Source organism: Macaca fascicularis, chromosome 18, assembly GCF_037993035.2.
Source record: "Macaca fascicularis isolate 582-1 chromosome 18, T2T-MFA8v1.1".
NCBI lineage: Eukaryota > Metazoa > Chordata > Mammalia > Primates > Cercopithecidae > Macaca > Macaca fascicularis.
This window is the reverse complement of record NC_088392.1, coordinates 40,276,146-40,293,132: the sequence shown is the minus strand read 5'-3', so window position 1 is coordinate 40,293,132 and position 16,987 is coordinate 40,276,146. Positions and strand designations below refer to the sequence as shown.

At 44.1% G+C, this 16,987-nt stretch overlaps 2 protein-coding genes and 3 non-coding genes across 11 annotated transcripts; all 5 read right to left on the bottom strand.

Moving 5' to 3' along the window:
- Positions 1-2,282: 2,282 nt before the first annotated feature.
- Positions 2,283-9,357, bottom strand: C18H18orf32 (chromosome 18 C18orf32 homolog). 5 transcript variants are annotated; one of them, XM_045378253.3, is made up of 4 exons: positions 9,142-9,330; positions 6,976-7,117; positions 4,205-4,392; positions 2,283-3,044 (listed from the first exon to the last, which is right to left on the bottom strand). In XM_045378253.3, exons 3-4 carry the CDS (start codon positions 4,367-4,369, stop codon positions 2,979-2,981), a joined length of 231 nt encoding a protein of 76 aa, XP_045234188.1. In that variant the 5' UTR covers positions 4,370-4,392; positions 6,976-7,117; positions 9,142-9,330; the 3' UTR covers positions 2,283-2,978. The 5 variants fall into 5 exon arrangements, with proteins under 5 accessions (XP_045234188.1, XP_065389921.1, XP_005586795.1 ...); XM_065533849.2 differs by having other exon boundaries at positions 6,976-7,112; XM_005586738.3 differs by lacking the exon at positions 6,976-7,117 and having other exon boundaries at positions 9,306-9,357.
- Positions 9,358-10,587: 1,230 nt separating this feature from the next.
- Positions 10,588-14,870, bottom strand: RPL17 (ribosomal protein L17). Of its 3 annotated transcripts, none has more exons than XM_045378252.3 (7): positions 14,812-14,870; positions 13,888-13,940; positions 13,759-13,799; positions 12,859-12,993; positions 12,516-12,614; positions 11,446-11,637; positions 10,588-10,670 (listed from the first exon to the last, which is right to left on the bottom strand). In XM_045378252.3, exons 2-7 carry the CDS (start codon positions 13,925-13,927, stop codon positions 10,623-10,625), a joined length of 555 nt encoding a protein of 184 aa, XP_045234187.1. In that variant the 5' UTR covers positions 13,928-13,940; positions 14,812-14,870; the 3' UTR covers positions 10,588-10,622. The 3 variants fall into 3 exon arrangements, with proteins under 3 accessions (XP_045234187.1, XP_015295273.1, XP_073878375.1); XM_015439787.4 differs by having other exon boundaries at positions 14,511-14,833; XM_074022274.1 differs by having other exon boundaries at positions 13,888-14,833.
- LOC123570106 (small nucleolar RNA SNORD58) lies at positions 11,332-11,395 on the bottom strand. Its single transcript, XR_006694114.1, has one exon. It is a non-coding gene; the product is annotated as a small nucleolar RNA SNORD58 (small nucleolar RNA).
- LOC123570105 (small nucleolar RNA SNORD58) lies at positions 13,637-13,701 on the bottom strand. Its single transcript, XR_006694113.1, has one exon. It is a non-coding gene; the product is annotated as a small nucleolar RNA SNORD58 (small nucleolar RNA).
- LOC123570107 (small nucleolar RNA SNORD58) lies at positions 14,030-14,095 on the bottom strand. The gene has a single exon (XR_006694115.1). It is a non-coding gene; the product is annotated as a small nucleolar RNA SNORD58 (small nucleolar RNA).
- Positions 14,871-16,987: the final 2,117 nt, after the last annotated feature.

Sequence of the window (16,987 nt, the reverse complement as noted above, 5' to 3'; positions counted from 1 at the left end):
TCTTCTGGCTGAGGAACAGCTGGCTTGAAGTGACCTTGCAGAGAGGGCCAAGGGAATAAACACTCTGCCTTCATTCTCCTCCCTCCCTCTATCTCCTGCTATGGATCCCTGTTGACCAAACCCAGCAGCACCCAGAGGCATGGTAAGCCTGTTGATGTCTATACAGCTTCCTTGGGCTGAAAAGCAGGATGAGGGGAGCAGAGACTTGGAGGGGCAAATGAAAGACACCTGGCACACTCATGCTATGCACACTGATAACGTAAGCAAAATGTATAAAAGCACATCGGGAGGATGTGTGGGAGAAGCAGAGACAGTGTAAGATAGCTGTATCTCAACCATGACAGAAAACAATGTCTAAAGTTGATGGCTAAAAAAATAACAGTATAGCTAGGCAGTGGCTCATGCCTGTAATCCCAGCACTTTGGGAGGCTGAGGCAAGAGGATCACTTTGAGGCCAGGAGTTTGAGACTAGCTTGGGCAACAGGGCAAGACCCCATCTCTACAGAAAACACAAAAATTAGCCAGACATCGTGGCACACACCTTAGTTCTAGCAACTCAGGAGGCTGAGGTGGGAGGATTTTGAGCCCAAGAGTTGGAGGCTGTAGTGAGCTATGATCATGCCACTGCACTCCAGCAAGCCTGGGTGAGAGACCCCGTCTCAAAAAATGAAATGTTTATATGTATTATTTATAAATATGGAGATAAACTTTAAAAATCCACAGCTCAATAGGTAAAACCTCTGGGGAGCAAAGAAGTAGGGACAATTAGAAACGTTGTAATACTAATTTTTTAAAAAATGATGTGTGGGGCCAGGCGCGGTGGCTCACACCTGTAATCCCAGCACTCTGGGAGGCCAAGGTGGGCGGATCACAAGGTCAGGAGATCAAGACCATCCTGGCTAACACGCTGACACCCCATCTCTACTAAAAATACAAAAAATGATCTGGGCATGGTGGCGGGCGCCTGTAGTCCCAGCTGCTCAGGAGGCTGAGGCAGGAGAATGGTGTGACGTGAACCCGACAGGCGGGGCTTGCAGTGAGCCGAGATCGCGCCACTGTACTCCAGCCTGGACAACAGAGCGAGATTCCAGCTCAAAAAAAAAAAAAAGATGTGTGGGCCAGGTGCAGTAGCTCATGCCTGTAATCCCAGCACTTTGGGAGGCCCAAGTGGAGGATCACTTGAGCCCAGGAGTTCGAGATCAGTCCAGGCAATATGACAAAACCCTGTCTCTACAAAAGAATACAAAAAAACATTAGCTGGGTGTGGTGGTGTGCCACTGTAGTCCCAGCTACTTGAGAGGCTAAGGTGAGAGGATCACTTCAGGACCAGAGGTCAAGGCTGTAGGGAGCTGTGATCATGCTGTCGCAGTCCAGCTTGAGTGACAGAGTGAGATCCTGTCTCAAAAATAAATAAATAAATAAAAATGATGTGTGTATTTAGGAATAAATTAATTTTCAAAAAGTTGTTAGAAGGTTACACACAAAACAAACTGGGGCAGACTCTGGACGCACTGCCTATGAGTTAGCCTTGCACCACAAGGAGAAACAGTGTTCAGGAAAAGGCTGCTGTCTAACAAAAACAAACCATACGACGAAAAAAAACAATTGATTACCTCTGTGGAGCTGGAATAAGGGAATGAGAGTTGAGAAAAAACATTCGCTTTTCATTTAGGATGCTCTTGCATTGTTTTACTATACATACCTGTTATTTTTATAATACCATTTATACCTTAAAAAAGTGTATTTGCTAATGAGAATTTATCTTATCCCTCAGGTGGCTTTGGACATAAAAGCTAAGACCTGCTGATTTATATGATTTATATCAAATAAAGTCCAAGGTAAGTCAGTGACTTGACCAGACACAGAACTTAACAGAGCCTGAGTTAGGACCCGGACTCCACTGGGTACCCAAGGGCAGGAGTCCCTTTTAATCTTTCCCAGCTTCAGAGGGAACAAAAAATATAGATAAGGATGCATCTCATCCTCTTTGAATATTTACAGGTCCCTACACTGAGTTTTCAAAGCCCAAGATAAAAATCACATAGTGCCCAGGTCCAGACCCAGGCCCAGCCAGCCATATGAGTGAGCCCAGAACAGCACAGAACTGCCCAGTCGAGTCACTGCTGCTGAAAACCACTGAATTTTGGAGTGTCTTCTTAGGCAACAATGGTAACTGTTGTCCCACCACCACACAGATCCCATCACAACATCCAAATTCTGCCTTCTGACATAGTGAAAAATTTCCCTTTTGAATATTTAAATAGACTTTAAAAGAAAAAGAATTACCAGTTAAACTGAATGTTTAATACATTTGTAGGAACAGAAGAAATGCAGTAAGGATTAACATTTTATAATTACATTAGACATTTATGTAAAAGATGTTTCATTTTTCAAAGAAGTTTCCCCTTTTTCCCTATCTTTTTTTATCTTCCTTAGAGCAATAAATAGTAATTACTACATTTGTGGACAAGCTGCTCCACTGTGTTGGACAGTAATTATAATATCTTTATGTTTCACATCATTATTACCTCCCAAGATTCTACCTGCATTTCCCTGCAGTTTCACTGGACTGTTTCACAATAAAATTGTACTCCACTCAAATTAGAAGAGCCCAAAGAAAGTAGAGCAAACAGCAGTCAAATTCCTATGAATTAGATAGAGAACCAAGTATTTTAAAGTGCTGATTTAGTAACATAATGTCTACTGGCACAAACCTTCTATTTAATCATATTATTCAAACAGCAATAACAAATGAAAGCTACATGAATGAAAAAGGAACTTAGGAATGAGGTCATTAAATATAACTAACTACATTTTAAATACAGATATCATGTATTTCCTGATTAGTATCAGGTAAATATCTAGACTCCTATCCTGAATTCCGGTCTCAGATAAAAAGGTCAGAGACAGTTACAAGGAAGATGTTTCATATTATCAGGTCCATTTTTTAAATGATGAGGTCCTTTAGGAAAACTGCTTTAGTCTTTCTTTTTATCAGAGATTTCTGTTGGTCCTTTTGTTGGTAATCCATTCATGTCTGCACCCTAAAACGAAAAAGCATTTTAGAAATCATTATAACAAGCCGGGTGTGGTGGCTTATGCCAGTAATCCCAGCACTTTGGGAGGCTGAGGCAGACGGATCACCAAGTCAGGAGATCGAGACCATCCTGGCCAACATGGTGAAACCCCGTCTCTACTAAAAATACAAAAATTAGCTGAGTGTGGTGGCACGTGCCTGTAATCCCAGCTACTCAGGAGGCTGAGGCAGGATAATCACTTGAACCTGGGAGGTAGAGGTTGTGGTGAGCCGAGATTGTGCCACTGCACTCTAGCCTGGTGACAGAGCGAGACTCCATCTCAAAAACAAAACAAAACAAAACAAAAAAAAGAAATTATTACAACAAAAAGATACTAAGAGACATTCTCTTTTTTTTTTTTTTTGAGATGGAGTTTCATTCCTGTCACCCAGCCTAGAGTGCAGTGATATGATCTCAGCTCACTGCAACCTCTGCTGCCCAGGTTCAAGCGATTCTCCCACCTAGCCTCCTGAGTAGCTGAGATTACGGGCGCCCACCACCGCGCCTCACTCATTTTGGTATTTTTAGTACAAATGGGATTTCACCATGTTGGCCAGGCTGGTCTTGAACTCCTGACCTCAGGTGATGAACCCATCTTGACCTCCCAAAGTGCTGGGATTACAGGTGTGAGCTACTGCGCCAGGCTGAAGAAACATTGTCTTTAAAGACAGACAACAAGCTCCAGAGTGAAAATATTTTGTTTCCAGAAATGGGCAGGGTGGCTAAATTAGTGCAGCTGAGTACAAAGTTGAATCTAAAAAAGCACCAATTCTAAAGACAACAGAGTTGTCCACTCATTTAAAAAAAATTTTTTTTTAAATCTCCATGATCCTTCTAATCTCTTACCAAAGTCATCAATCGGTGAAACTGGATTGTATTCGTATAATCTCTCCTCATCCATTAGCTATTTACTATCACACTTATCAGTCAGGAAATACTGGTTATCATTTTGGCCAAAGGACAAATGCATTAATCAGAGGCCTACTTTAAAACTTTAATTTAAGCCAAATGTTAGACAAACTATTGAAGCTTCTGGTTCTAAAACTTGTCTTTCCAAAATCTAAGTGTTTCACCCAAGTACCACCCCTGTTCACTGCTCATAATTCAAGACATGTGAATGTTCTTACCTTACAGTCCACTTTGCCTTTGTTTGGATCGTTGGATTCTTGTATTGCTTTCTTAGGCCATATACGGCTAACGAAGGGGGAAATCAGAGGGTATATGTATGGCTCCAGGAATTTTTTGTAGATCCAGAGCAGAACTGGAATGACGATACAAGGAATGCACACCATTTTCCCGAGCTTGAGCTCTTCAACTGTTGATATATATGAAAAAAAAAATCAGTTCATCACAGATTAGTAACTGAAGGAATTTACCAAAATTAAGATATCTGAAAGGGTACAGATGTGGTGGCTCACGCCTGTAATCCCAGCACTTTGGGAGGCAAGAGGATAGCTTGAGCCCAGGAGTTCGAAACCAACTTGCACAACAGAGTGAGATCCTGCCTCTACAAGATCAAAAAATTAGCTGGGCATGGTGGCGTACTCCTATGGTCCCAGCTACATAAGTGCAAAATAAAAAGCTACTATCTACAAGGTAAAGAAATAGGCCAGGTGCAGTGGCTCATGCCTGTAATCCCAGCACTTTGGGAGGCTGAGGCGGGCGGATCATGGGGTCAGGAGTTTGAGACCAGCCTGGCCAACATGGTGAAACCCTGTGTCTCCTAACAATACAAAAATCAACCGGGCATAGTGGCGTGCGCCTGTAATCCCAGCTACACAAGAGGCTGAGGCAAGAGAGTTGCTTGAACCTGGGAGGCAGAAGCTGCAGTGAGCCGAGATCCCAACACTACACTCCAGCCTGGGTGACAGAGCAAGACTCCATCTCAAAATAAAGAAATAATAGGTGGTAGGCATGGAAATAATAATGAGGTGCCTGCCTCCAAACTTCCAATCGCTGCTCCCTAATTATGAATTTGATGATACAGGAAAGACAACAACATTTAGTAGGTGCTAGGCAGTTTACATATATCAACTCATTTAATCCTCAAAACAATCAGTGAGGTTGGGTGCCTTTGCTACTATCTCTATTTAGAGTTTTAAAAATGGGTCGGGCATGGCAGCTCACGCCTATAATCCCAGCACTTTGGGAGGCTGAGGTGGCCAGATCACCTGAGGTCGGGAGTTTGAAACCAGCCTAACTAACATGGTAAAACCCCGTCTCTACTAAAAATACAAAATTAGCCAGGTGTGGCGGTGCATGCCTGTAATCCCAGCTACTCAGGAGGCTGAGGCAGGAGAATCACTTGAACCCGGGAGGCAGAGGTTGCAGTGAGCCGAGATTGTGCCATCGCACTCCAGCCTGGGCAACAAGAGTGAAACTCTATCTCAGAAAAAAAAAAAAAAGAAACAGAAACATTAAACTCAGTATTATGACTTATATTCCATTTCAGTGTGGAGTGGACATTGCGTGAATTAACTCCCAAGTCCTAATCTTCGGGGACTGACAATATCAATTAGCCAAACCTACAACGCTGATGGTAAATCTTGCAATACGAAACTTAACAAGACATTACTTTGCAAGACCTCTAGGCTGCAAATCAGCTGGCCTTTCCCAGGCAACAACTCTCCTTTGATATATTTTGCTTTTATTTTTAAGAACATAATTTAAGGTATATCAAGTAATAAAAAAAAATTTTACTGACTGAGTGCGGTGGCTCATGCCTGTAGTCCCAGCAGTTTGGGAGGCTGAGGTGAGCAGATCATGACGTCAGGAGTTCAAGACCAGCCTGACTAACATAGTGAAACCGTGTCTCTACTAAAAATACAAAATTTAGCGGGGCGTGGTGGCGGGCACCTGTAGTCCCAGCTACTTGGGGGGCTGAGGCAGGAGAATCACTTGAACCCAGGAGTTGGAGGATGCAATGAGCCGAGATCGCGCCACTGCACTCCAGCCTGGGCGACAAAGCGAGACTCCGTCTCAAACAAAACAAAACAAAACAAATTTATTTAGTATTATCGTATGTTCTAAGTAAATTATCTATTTCCAAAAAACACCCATGCTGACCTTGTTGGTACATGGCTGTAATCCTAGCTACTTGAAAGATGAAGGTGGGAAGATTGCTTCTTTGTTGTTGTTGTTTTTTAAGACCCTTCTCACTCTGTTGCCCAGGCTGGACTGCAGTGGCACCATTGTGGCTTACTGCAGCCTGGGCTCAAGAGATCCTCCCACCTCAGCCTCTGCTCAAGTGATCCTCCCACCTCAGCCTCCCGAGTTTGTTGATTTTAAGAAGTTCCAACATAATTTCTAATCATCAAGGAAATTAATGGTGTTAATTTGTTTTGAGACAAGGTCTTGCACTGTCACCCAGGCTGGAATGCAATAGCACAATCATCACTGCAACCCTGAACTTCTGAGCCTAAGTAATTAGCCACAATGCCTGGCTAATTTTAGAAAATTCTTTTAGAGATGGGGTCTTACTGTGTCGCCAAGGCTGGTCTCAAACTCCTGGCCTCAAGTGATCCTCCTGCCTCAGTGTTCTGGGTTGCTCAGATTACAGGTGTAAGCCACTATGCCAGGCTCAGGAGGATCACTTGAACCCAGAAGTTCAAGGCTGCAGAGAGCTACAATCATGCCACTGCACTCCAGCCTGGGCAACAGTGCAAGACTTTGTCTCAAAACTAACTAACACCATGTATTTCCTAAATGATTAGAAATCGTGTGGGAGCTTCTCAAAATCAGCAATTTCTTGAAGAAGAACCAATACTTGTTCCATAATATATTATTACACCAAATGACCTCTTAAATTTACAAGACTTTTTAATCTCCTAGAATAGGATAGAGGGTCTTAAAAAGAAAGAAAGAAGCTTTCGAACAGTGCATAAGGCTGATAATTTACCATGTTAAGATTTCTTATTTTCAGGCCGGGAGTGGTGGCTCAGGTCTGTAATCCCAGCACTTTGGGAAGCCAAAGCAGGTGGATCACTTGAGGTCAGGAGTTCGAGACCAGACTGGCCAACAATGGTGAAATCCCGTCTTTACTAAAAATACAAAAATTAGCCGGGCGAGGTGGTGGGTGCCTGTAATCCCAGATACTCTGGAGGCCTAGTCACCTAGTATTGCTTGAAACCAGGAGATGGAGGTTGCAGTAAGCCAAGATCGCGCCACTGCACTCCAGCCTGAGTGACAGAGCAAAACTCCGTCTCAAAAAAAAAAAAAAGATTTTCAAAATATTGCAAATTACATAGCATCTGCTGGCAAATGAGTCAGCACCATCACTATGCTAAGGCATTTTAAAATTATTCACAACACAGGTAAACAGTGGTATAGATAATCCAATCTGAATGTGTCTTTGAAATGAATTACAAGCAAGAGCTATAAACAAGAATGTAAATTGAGGTTGGGTGCGGTGGCTCACGCCTGTAATCCCAGCCCCTCGGGAGGCTGAGGCGGGCAGATCACCTGAGGTCAGGAGTTTGAAACCAGCCTGGCCAACATGACGAAACCCCGTCTCTACTAAAAATACAAAAATTAGCCAGGTGTGATGGTGGGCGCCTGCAATCCCAGCTACTGGGGAGGCTGAGGCAGGAGAATTGCTTAAACCTGGGAGGCGGAGGTTGCAGTCAGCAGAGATCGTGCCATTGCACTTCAGCCTGTGTGAGAAGAGCAAAACTCTGTCTCAGAAAAAAAAAAGGCAATTGATTTTTATTTTTTTGAGACAGGGTCTTGCTCTGTTGCTCAGGCTAAAGCGCAGTGGCTCAAACATACCACTTGTGTTCAGAGTTCACTGCAGCCATGACTTCTCGGACTCAAGCCATCCCCCTTCCTCGGCCTCCTGAGTAGGTAGGACCACAGGCCCCCGCCACTATGCCCGACTAATTTTTTAATTTTTAGTAGAGATGAGGTCTCACTGTGTTGCATATGCTGATCTTCAAGTCCTGAGCTCAAGTGATCCTCCCACTTAGGCCTCCCAAAGTGCTGGGATTACCGGATCCCGGCCTAATTTTTTTTTTTTAAATAATTAGCCAGGAGTGGTGGCACGCGCCTGCAGTCCCAGCTACTTGTGGAGCTGAGGAAGGAGAACTGCTTGTGCCGGGAAAGAAGCAGCTGCCGTGAGCTATGATGGCCCACTGCACTCCAGCCCTGTCTCAAGATTGAAAAAAAAAAGTTGTAACCTGTCCAAAGTTCTCACAGAGGGTAACTGGTAACTAGAGCTGGCTAAGATCATTATTTCCAGTTCTGGTTTTCCTCAATGCTCTTGCCTTTTCCTCTTCCAAAAACACAATGGTCTTGTTTTTACCAAACTTTCCAAACCAACTAAACCCCTTCAAAACAACTGGTAATGTTACCAGTAATGGTTTAGTGACCGACAGGCCCTCCATCAAAAAGATTCATTTTTACTTCTGCAATTGTGTTTTAAGTAAGTTCGCACACAGCATGGCGTACATAAACTCTCGAGAACAAATACTACTAATCACTTATTCCACAATTATGGCTTTTAAGAGACTTTTTAGCTCTCTTCAGAATGAAGCCTACTTGTATCTTATCTTTTAATCTTCATAATTCTTCGGTAAGATATTTTACTTCACACATGTGGAAACTGGGTCAGAAAAGTCTAGAAGGTGGCTAGGAGATATTATTAATTATTCGCTCCAAGCCAACGAAGCGAGCAAAATGGATTAAAGCTGTTGCACAGGAATCTTCTTTCACTCGACTTCAAGTTCAGACAATAGAGCAGACAGTTAAAGTCTGAGGCTCCATCCGAAATAGGTCAGGCAACACAGGGAAAGCCACCTTCCTCCAAATCATCCAGTAGAGCATGTAATCTTAGTGGAGACAGAGGGAGCGGGGACAGGTTGAGTCAATGACAATGACTGAAAAGAGGGAATAGAGGCCTAATGGTGAAGGTAACAGAAGGGATGTGAAACCGATACTTGGCCACGGAAAAGAACAAAATCAGTATAAACCATCGGAGAGGCAAATCCAAGCCCCGAGGGCGTCGGTGGTGGACAAGGAACACACGGGGAGGGGAGGACGGCGGAGCGCGCGTGCGGAAGGAAGGTACCCTGAGAGAGAAGGCGGGCACCGCGGAGGCCGGCGGGCCGCGACCGCCGAGGAGGGAGGAGGCAGGAGGCCGCGCACTGGCTAGGACTCTGCGAGCGCGGCCCGGGCTGGGCCTGCGGAGCAGCTACAAAGCCCAACCCAGGCCGCTAGCCGGTACACACTCACCCGAGACCGCGGAAACGCAGCTGACAATGTCCGCACTTCCGGAGGGAGGGACGAGCCGCAGCCGAGCCAATGGGCGCCCTCAAGGGGGACGACAAAGGCGCGCCTGCGTCAGCTCCGGGGCTCACGGCACGCAGCAGTGTTGCCCATGGGGATGGGGCAGGACTTCCGGCTCTGCGTCCTGCAGGTAACGCGCAAGTCCTGCATCTCCCAGGTACCCAACTGAAAGCTCCGCTCCGGGAAGAAAGCCTGACCTGACTACTCCGTGACCCAGAACGCAGGATTGAAATTCAGAACGCTACCTCGGTAAAGGATGACGCCCGTGCAAATGGCGCGGCACCCACAGGGAAGGTGGCAGCTAGGCCGTTCAGAGGCAACTGAATAAGCTATTAGTTTTGCTCGCTTTTTAAATTCAAGGGCAGAGCAAACGAACATTAACTAAGGCCAACTTTGCAAACATCAGTTGCTTAAAAGCAGTTATATCACTTTATAAACGGAAGTACTGACACTCACTAGGAGGTCAGTACGTGTTGGCGATGATGCGTGGAAACTGGGACCCTCATAAACCGCTGGTGGAAATGTAACGTGCAGCCTTTTTGTAAATATTTGCAAGTTCCTCAGATGTTTAGTCAGGTAACCTTATTATCAATTCCACTCTAGTATATACTCGAGAAATGAAAACACAAAAATCTGCACACAAAGGTTCACAGTAGCATCGTTTAACAGCGAAAACAAAACCCTGAGTATCAACCTAAAAAATTTAAAAACCTGAGCCTGATTGCTGTCATGACACTCAAAGGCAATGCTCAATGGAGCCATTTCCAACTGGGGATGACCAACTGGTATACTCACACACTGGATTATTCTCTAAAGAAAACCATTGCAAATTCCTTTTGGGATAATGAAACATTTTTTTTGAAACAGGGTCTTGTTCTGTCTTACCCACGTTGGATTGCAGCAGTGCTCACTGCAGCCTCCCACCTCAGCCCCCCAATTAGCTGGGACTACATGGAAGCGACACCACACTTAATTTTTGTATTATTTTTGAAGACAGGGTTCTTGTCATGTTGCCCTGGCTGGGCTTGAACTCCTGGGCTCAAGCAGCCAGCCTCCACCTCCCAAAGTGCTGGGATTATAGAAATGAGCCACTGTGCCCAACCATGAAAATGGTTTTTAATGGTGCAGGGTAAGCAATCTGTTTGTAATTCCAATCCTAAAAATTCTCATTTGATTCATCTTCTAAGGACACCTGAAATACGTTCACTAATAAAGACAACCAACATTCTTTTCCTTTTAATTACATTTATTTTAACGCTGAATTTACTCCCGTGCCATAAGTTTTTGTTTCTTCAGTTTCTTCTGGGATATCTGGGGAAAGAAAAATAGAGTGTTAAGTTTCTTAGAGAAACCCACAGTACATCTTGGAGGACTTCAGCTTATTCTGGAGGCAGGAAACGCAGTTGTTAAGGACTAAGGGGGAAAATACTTAAATGGTAGAAATCAACAGAACAGAAGTTCATTAGGTATAAAGAGAAGTGTACAGAATCAATCAGGTTCTTGACTTGAAAGAACTGAATGCGATCAATTACTGAAAACAAGCTTCTTGGCCGGGCACAGTGGCTCACGCCTGTAATCCCAATACTTTGGGAGGCTGAGGCAGGCGGATCACGTGGTCAGGAGATCGAGCCCACCCTGGCTAACACGGTGAAACCTCATCTCTACTAAAAATACAAAAAATTAGCCAGACGTGGCACCTGTAGTCCCAGCTACTTGGGAGGCTGAGGCAGGAGAATGGCGTGAACCCGGGAGGCGGAGCTTGCAGTGAGCTGAGATCGCACCACTGCACTCCAGCCTGGGGGACAGAGCAAGACTCCATCCAAAAAAACAAAGAGGTTTTGAAGTGGCTATGTACATGTAAGTGGGGCCATCAGCAGATAATCATACAGGCCTGATGTACTGAATATAAAACTACCCTTTATTATTAGTCAAGAAACAAACTCACAAAAGCCAAAATAAGATAGGTGAAAGGGTTGCTCAGAATAGTTTTCTTTCATAGTTATTCCAAAGGTGTCCTAAGATAGTCATCACAGCAACCACAAATCTTTCTACTATCACAAACAAAACTGAGCAACTACTAATTTACCTTTTTCTTCTGGGCAACTTCCTCTTCTGGTTTAGGAACAATCTGTTCCTTTTCAGTAAGGATCATCTCAATGTGGCAGGGAGAGCTCATGTATGGGTTAATGCGACCATGAGCTCTGTAGGTTCGTCGGCGCATCTTAGGTGCTTTGTTCACTTGGATGTGCTCGATGACCAGAGAATCTACATCTAAACCCTTGGGAAGAAAGGAAGGAGAATGAAACCAGGAACATCCTTAATTAGTAAACCACCACAAACTATCTTTGGTAAATATGAATTCCCAGCCTTGTTCCAAAGTCCTGCCTCAATGAAATCATTTCTGAAAGGCAATCCTTTTATTCTTCAAACAGCATGTTTTTAAGCAACTGTCTGCCTTCACCTTTGTGTCTAAATTGTCACCAGACTCAGTGTGCTAAATACATTGTCTATGAGTGGCCTTCCCAAAAATCGTTAAGACAGTGGAGAGCTGAGGGGTAAGGTAGAACCCAATTCAAAGTCTTGATGATAAACAGAATTTCTCAGCATGGCTTACAAGGTTTGAAGCAATACAGACCTAACCTAATTTCAGTTCTGGCCCAGACCTTCAAATGCAAAAGGCTAATGGGTAATATACAAAATGGAGAAATTTGTGTTTTGTCAACACAAGTTTATCATTGTTTACACTTGTTGAAATTTTAAACAATTTCTTTCCGAAATGTAACATGGCTCTTCTTTATGAAGGCAGGTCACAAACCACATTAATCACTGCCAAGGCAATAACTTTGATAATTAACCATACTACCAAAAAGGTGTATGGCACAAAAAGGGTTAAAAGCCCTTGGTAAAGTACCTCCAGTGTAAAAAGACAGCAGAAAAACAGAAATACTAAATGTTAGGCTTAAAGAGACCACAGAGGCACGCTTCTGGATCTTCACAGAATTCTGCCATAAAGGGACTCCAAAAAAAAAAAAAAAAAGGAAATAATTTAGTTCCGTGGAAACTGGAGGTAAAAATTTTAAAATCAAGGACATAGATCTGAACAGCCAACATTAATTAAACCTCCCAAGTTGCACAGGATATTAATGGTTTGGGTACCTTAAGTTCAGCATTACTCTCTGCATTTTTAAGCATGTGCAGCAAAAATTCAGCACTCTTCTTGGGCCACCGACCCTGTGTCCAGCCCCACTGCTTGGCCTGAAAGAAAATGGAGATTAGTCATTTTCCTTGATTTAAATTAACATTACAGCCAAGATGAATCTATTTGATCCGACATCATGGCTTCTCAGAACATGGTTTATTTCACCATCAATCCAAGGTGTCCTCTGTCATTACAGCAACCAGAAATAGGTTTATCGGCACAGATCTTAGGCATTCTTATCCTATCCCATCACTTTTCCATTAAATTTTGTCTCTTCAAATGGCAACTAAGAATTCTCACCTGGGCACACCTGCCAACTCCACCATTGTAACGTCGGAATGGTACGCACTGTTTCTGTAAAGTGACATCTTTCAGATACTTCGTGGCTTTTCGAATATGCATACCCTTGATGGCCTGGGCAGTTTCACGAGTGTTCTAAGAGTGAAGAATAAAGTGTTGGTTAACTAGATCAAAGCATTGTTTACTTTTTAAAGTAAATGTGAAATTTTTGGCTTTTCAAAATGTCAAGTTATTTCTATTCTTTGGGGGCAAGGCAATTAAAAAAAACTTGTGACTAGGCCAGGCATGGTGGCTCACACCTGTAATCCCAGCACTTTGGGAGGCTGAGGTGGGTGAAGTCAGGAGTTCAAGACCAGCCTGACCAATATGGTGAAACGCTGTCTCTACTAAAAATACAAAAATTAGCCAGGCGTGGTGGTGCATGCTTGTAATCCTAGCTACTCAGGAGGCTAAGGAAGAATTGCATGAACCCAGGAGATGGAAGATGCAGTGAGCCGAGATCGTACCACTGTACTCCAACCTGGGTAACAAAGCAAGACTCCATCTCAGAAACAAAAAACAAACTAACAAAAAAAGCCCTTGTGACTAAAACCCAGGGAAACTTCGTTGAAGCTAGACAAAACCCCCAAACTCCATTTATTCCATCATCATGTAGTACCATTAACATTTCCCATCGTGGTCTGCACACTAGGTTTTCAAATGTCTTTCTGGTACTTTTACTCAATTTCACAAACCCTACATCCTTACACCCCGATGATCAATGCCTAAATATAAGGTGGCCGCTCAGAATTTATTAATTTTCACGGTAAATCCAAAGGTGTCCTAAGAAAGTCATCACCGCAGCTACCTTTTTTGAGTGTAACATGAGGAACTGTTGGATCACAACTATGAATCGCATACCTTAAAGTGAACACGAAGATTGGAACCTCTTGATTTGCATGCTAGAAAATACAAAACGTTTTGGTTAAGTTTTGGCATCTTATGCCAACCCCCAAGTAGGAAATAGGTATCTATCTCCTGTCCACTTACATTTCGTGGGGTTCTCCGGGTCAAGTGAATAGCGAACCATTTTCACAGATTACCTGGAGGAAAGTACAGTGTAATTGTGTCAATACGTACTTACAGTAACTCGGTATACGAGTTATTAGACAAGTATTAGACGATTCGAACAGCTGCTCAGAGAGTAGTTGTTTTCATGATTAATCCAAAGGTGTCCTAAGAAATGCCATCATCGCAGCCATCCTTTCCTCCACCCAGGGCTTTCTTCCCTTTTATCTACCAGTAACTATAGCACTGCTTCCACAAAAGTAGCCACAGGGACCTCACCAATCCAGTCTACCCTTTGGAAGAAAATACAGCCTGTTTCAATCCAATGCTGGATCTTCCAGGCGTAAAATGACTCGACGCATCCGCATGGCACAACTCAACTACAACCCTCTACCTCCTCCCTCCCGCTCTACAGAAACCCCTTTGCTGTCAGGGCTGCAGGTAGTACCGTCTCTCCCAACACCTTCGGGCTATGACCCACGTTAAGAACCCTCCGGTACGCAGCACTCTTGTAGAAATGTGTAAAGCCTCCACCTGACTTTATTTCCCCCAAAACTTTTCCTCGTTGCGGCCACAAATGTGACGCGTATTCGGCCATCACTCACCACTGGACACTGGATCTCCGGAGTCCGCACGCACCACAGGCGGCTCCACCAGTGAAGGAGCCCGGTCGTCCCATTCCCGCCCATCACGTCCCTCTGCGGACTTCAAAGACCGACCGGCCCCGGATCCCAAAGTTGGGCCCTCCGCCACGTCCCCCCGCATAAGAAACCACCGCCTCCAGCGAGGATTTAGTAGCTCTGGGAGTTCTCCTCCCGGGGACCTGGAGGCCGACGCCCCAGAGGCCAGGATGGCGGCGATGGCAGGAGGATTCAGTCCCGGGAACAACACAAGACACTCACTCACCTCAGGCCGCTTAGGGAAAGAGGAAGAGCGGTGGCTTCTGGGAGAACTCATGAGAACTTGACTTCTCGCGAGATTCGTAGCTGATGAAACGAGATCCGAGGAGGGAGGAGAGCGGAGGCGGAAGGGAGTGTGGAATATGTTTTTAAAACGTGTGAAAACGAATTGCCTCCTTAGGGACTGTCTCAAAGTTCTCTTTTTTTTTATACAGAAATAAAAATTTCAGGCTTTAAATGTCAGTCAATTAAAAACAGGGTTGTAGTTCTAGGACATCTACGTATTATTAGATATGAAAGAAAAATTTTATTTATTCGTCGGCATTAGTTAGGTTTGATTATGTGGCCCTGTACCCCTGAAAGTGGTTTGTAAATGGTCAATTAAAAAGATGAAAGGATGAGACGTAATTATGGTAATCAGGAAATTCTCAGGATGGGAATGTCATCCAATCAATTTTGTTATAACCTGTGTGAAAAATGCACTAACTGAAGGGTTTGGTTCAATGTCCTCATTGTTTCCCACTGCTTCTAGATCTTCATCTGGAGGAGAAAACCTGTTGGCATTTTCTTCCCTTTTTTCCTTCCCCAGGTCACCTCTCTGATTATTCCCTCATAGTCAGTGAAGCACTTAGCTTTTGTTAGGTCTTCTATTTCATGGCACCACCACTCTAGGCAGTTCAAACTCCAGGAGAGTAGATTCCAGGCTAGGCTCACCTGCTTCCTTGACCTCAATGTCAGAGACCTCAGCCCCAAGTCTCTCCCCTCCACTCCACTTCCATTGCTGATGCTGGATTCCCTGATGTTTCCTAGGTAATTCCCTCCCCTCACATGAGCTTTCAACTGCATGCTAACTCCCGGATAATACCCCCGCCCCACATCTTTCTCCTGTGCTAGACCCTGACAGAGAACTACTCCCTGGACATCCTTTCTGGGAGGTCCCTAAAGACCTGAGGTTATTTGAAACCTAACATGCCCTTAAACAGAACTCTTTATCTTCCCCCCATCCCCCAGCCGGGTTCCTCTTTTATGTCCCATGGTGACAAGAGTAACAACAGACAATGATTCTATAAGCTTACTAGATTCCAGGCAGTATTTTCAGTGTTTCTACATGTATTTCCTCAAGTAATCCTTAGGACAACCCTTTGTAAATGATGAAGTTGATCTGGCTGCTACAATGTATTAAAAAGAAAAAAAAAATGTGTTAAAAAGAAAAAAAAAAAAAAAAGGAACTCTCCCACAAACCCAAGGTGCTACAGCTGGGAGTGGCAGCCCTGGGATCCAAGGCAGGCTTCTGCAACCAAACTCTGCATCCCTAGGTGACCCTGCGTTTCTCCCTTCCTTGGTTGGTGACTTCCCCATACACCTAGGATCTTAAACCAGAAAGATGAGAGACTCCCCTCTTCTTGTCTTTGCACATACAAATATTTAACAAAATCTGGATTATTCTCTTAAGTGGTCTTCTTGCCCTATTTTTTTCTGCACTTTAGTGTATCCTCCATATTCCTGACAGTCATTTTTCTTTTCTTTTCTTTTTTTTTTTTTTTTTGAGACAAGGTCTCACTCTGTGGCCCCAGGCTGGAGGGCAGTGGTGTGATTTAAGCTCACTGCAACCTCCGCCTCCAGGTTCAAGCGATTCTCATGCCTCAGCCTCCCAAGCAGCTGGGATTACAGGCACCCACCATGACGCCCAGCTAATTTTTGTATTTTTAGCAGAGATGGGATTTTGTCATGTTGGCCAGGCTGGTCTTGAACTCCTGACCTCATGTGATCTGCCCACCTGAGCCTCCCAAAGTGCTGGGATTACAGACGTGAGCCACCACGCCTGGCCCTGACAGAGTCATTTTTCTAAAATGACTGTCAGAATGATCATGTCATTTTTGGGGGTTCCTTTTTTTTTTTTTTTTTCCTGTGGCCCCTGTTCCAAATATTTGGGGATGATATAAGAGCCTTCCGTGATCTGGCCTTTGCCTTCCTCATCTTTTATCCCTTCTTTCTCCTTCCCATATGGACTCCAACCCTATTTTCTCTGATTTTAGGGAGAAATCAAGCCTATAATTAAAAATAGTCACACCACATTTGATTCTGTCAGCCAGCATTGGATTAGATTAGAAGACATTTAAGCCTTGTGAGATCATTTCCTTTTGAGTGAATAGTTTGTCTTTTGAACCTTCAGTGATTTTCCT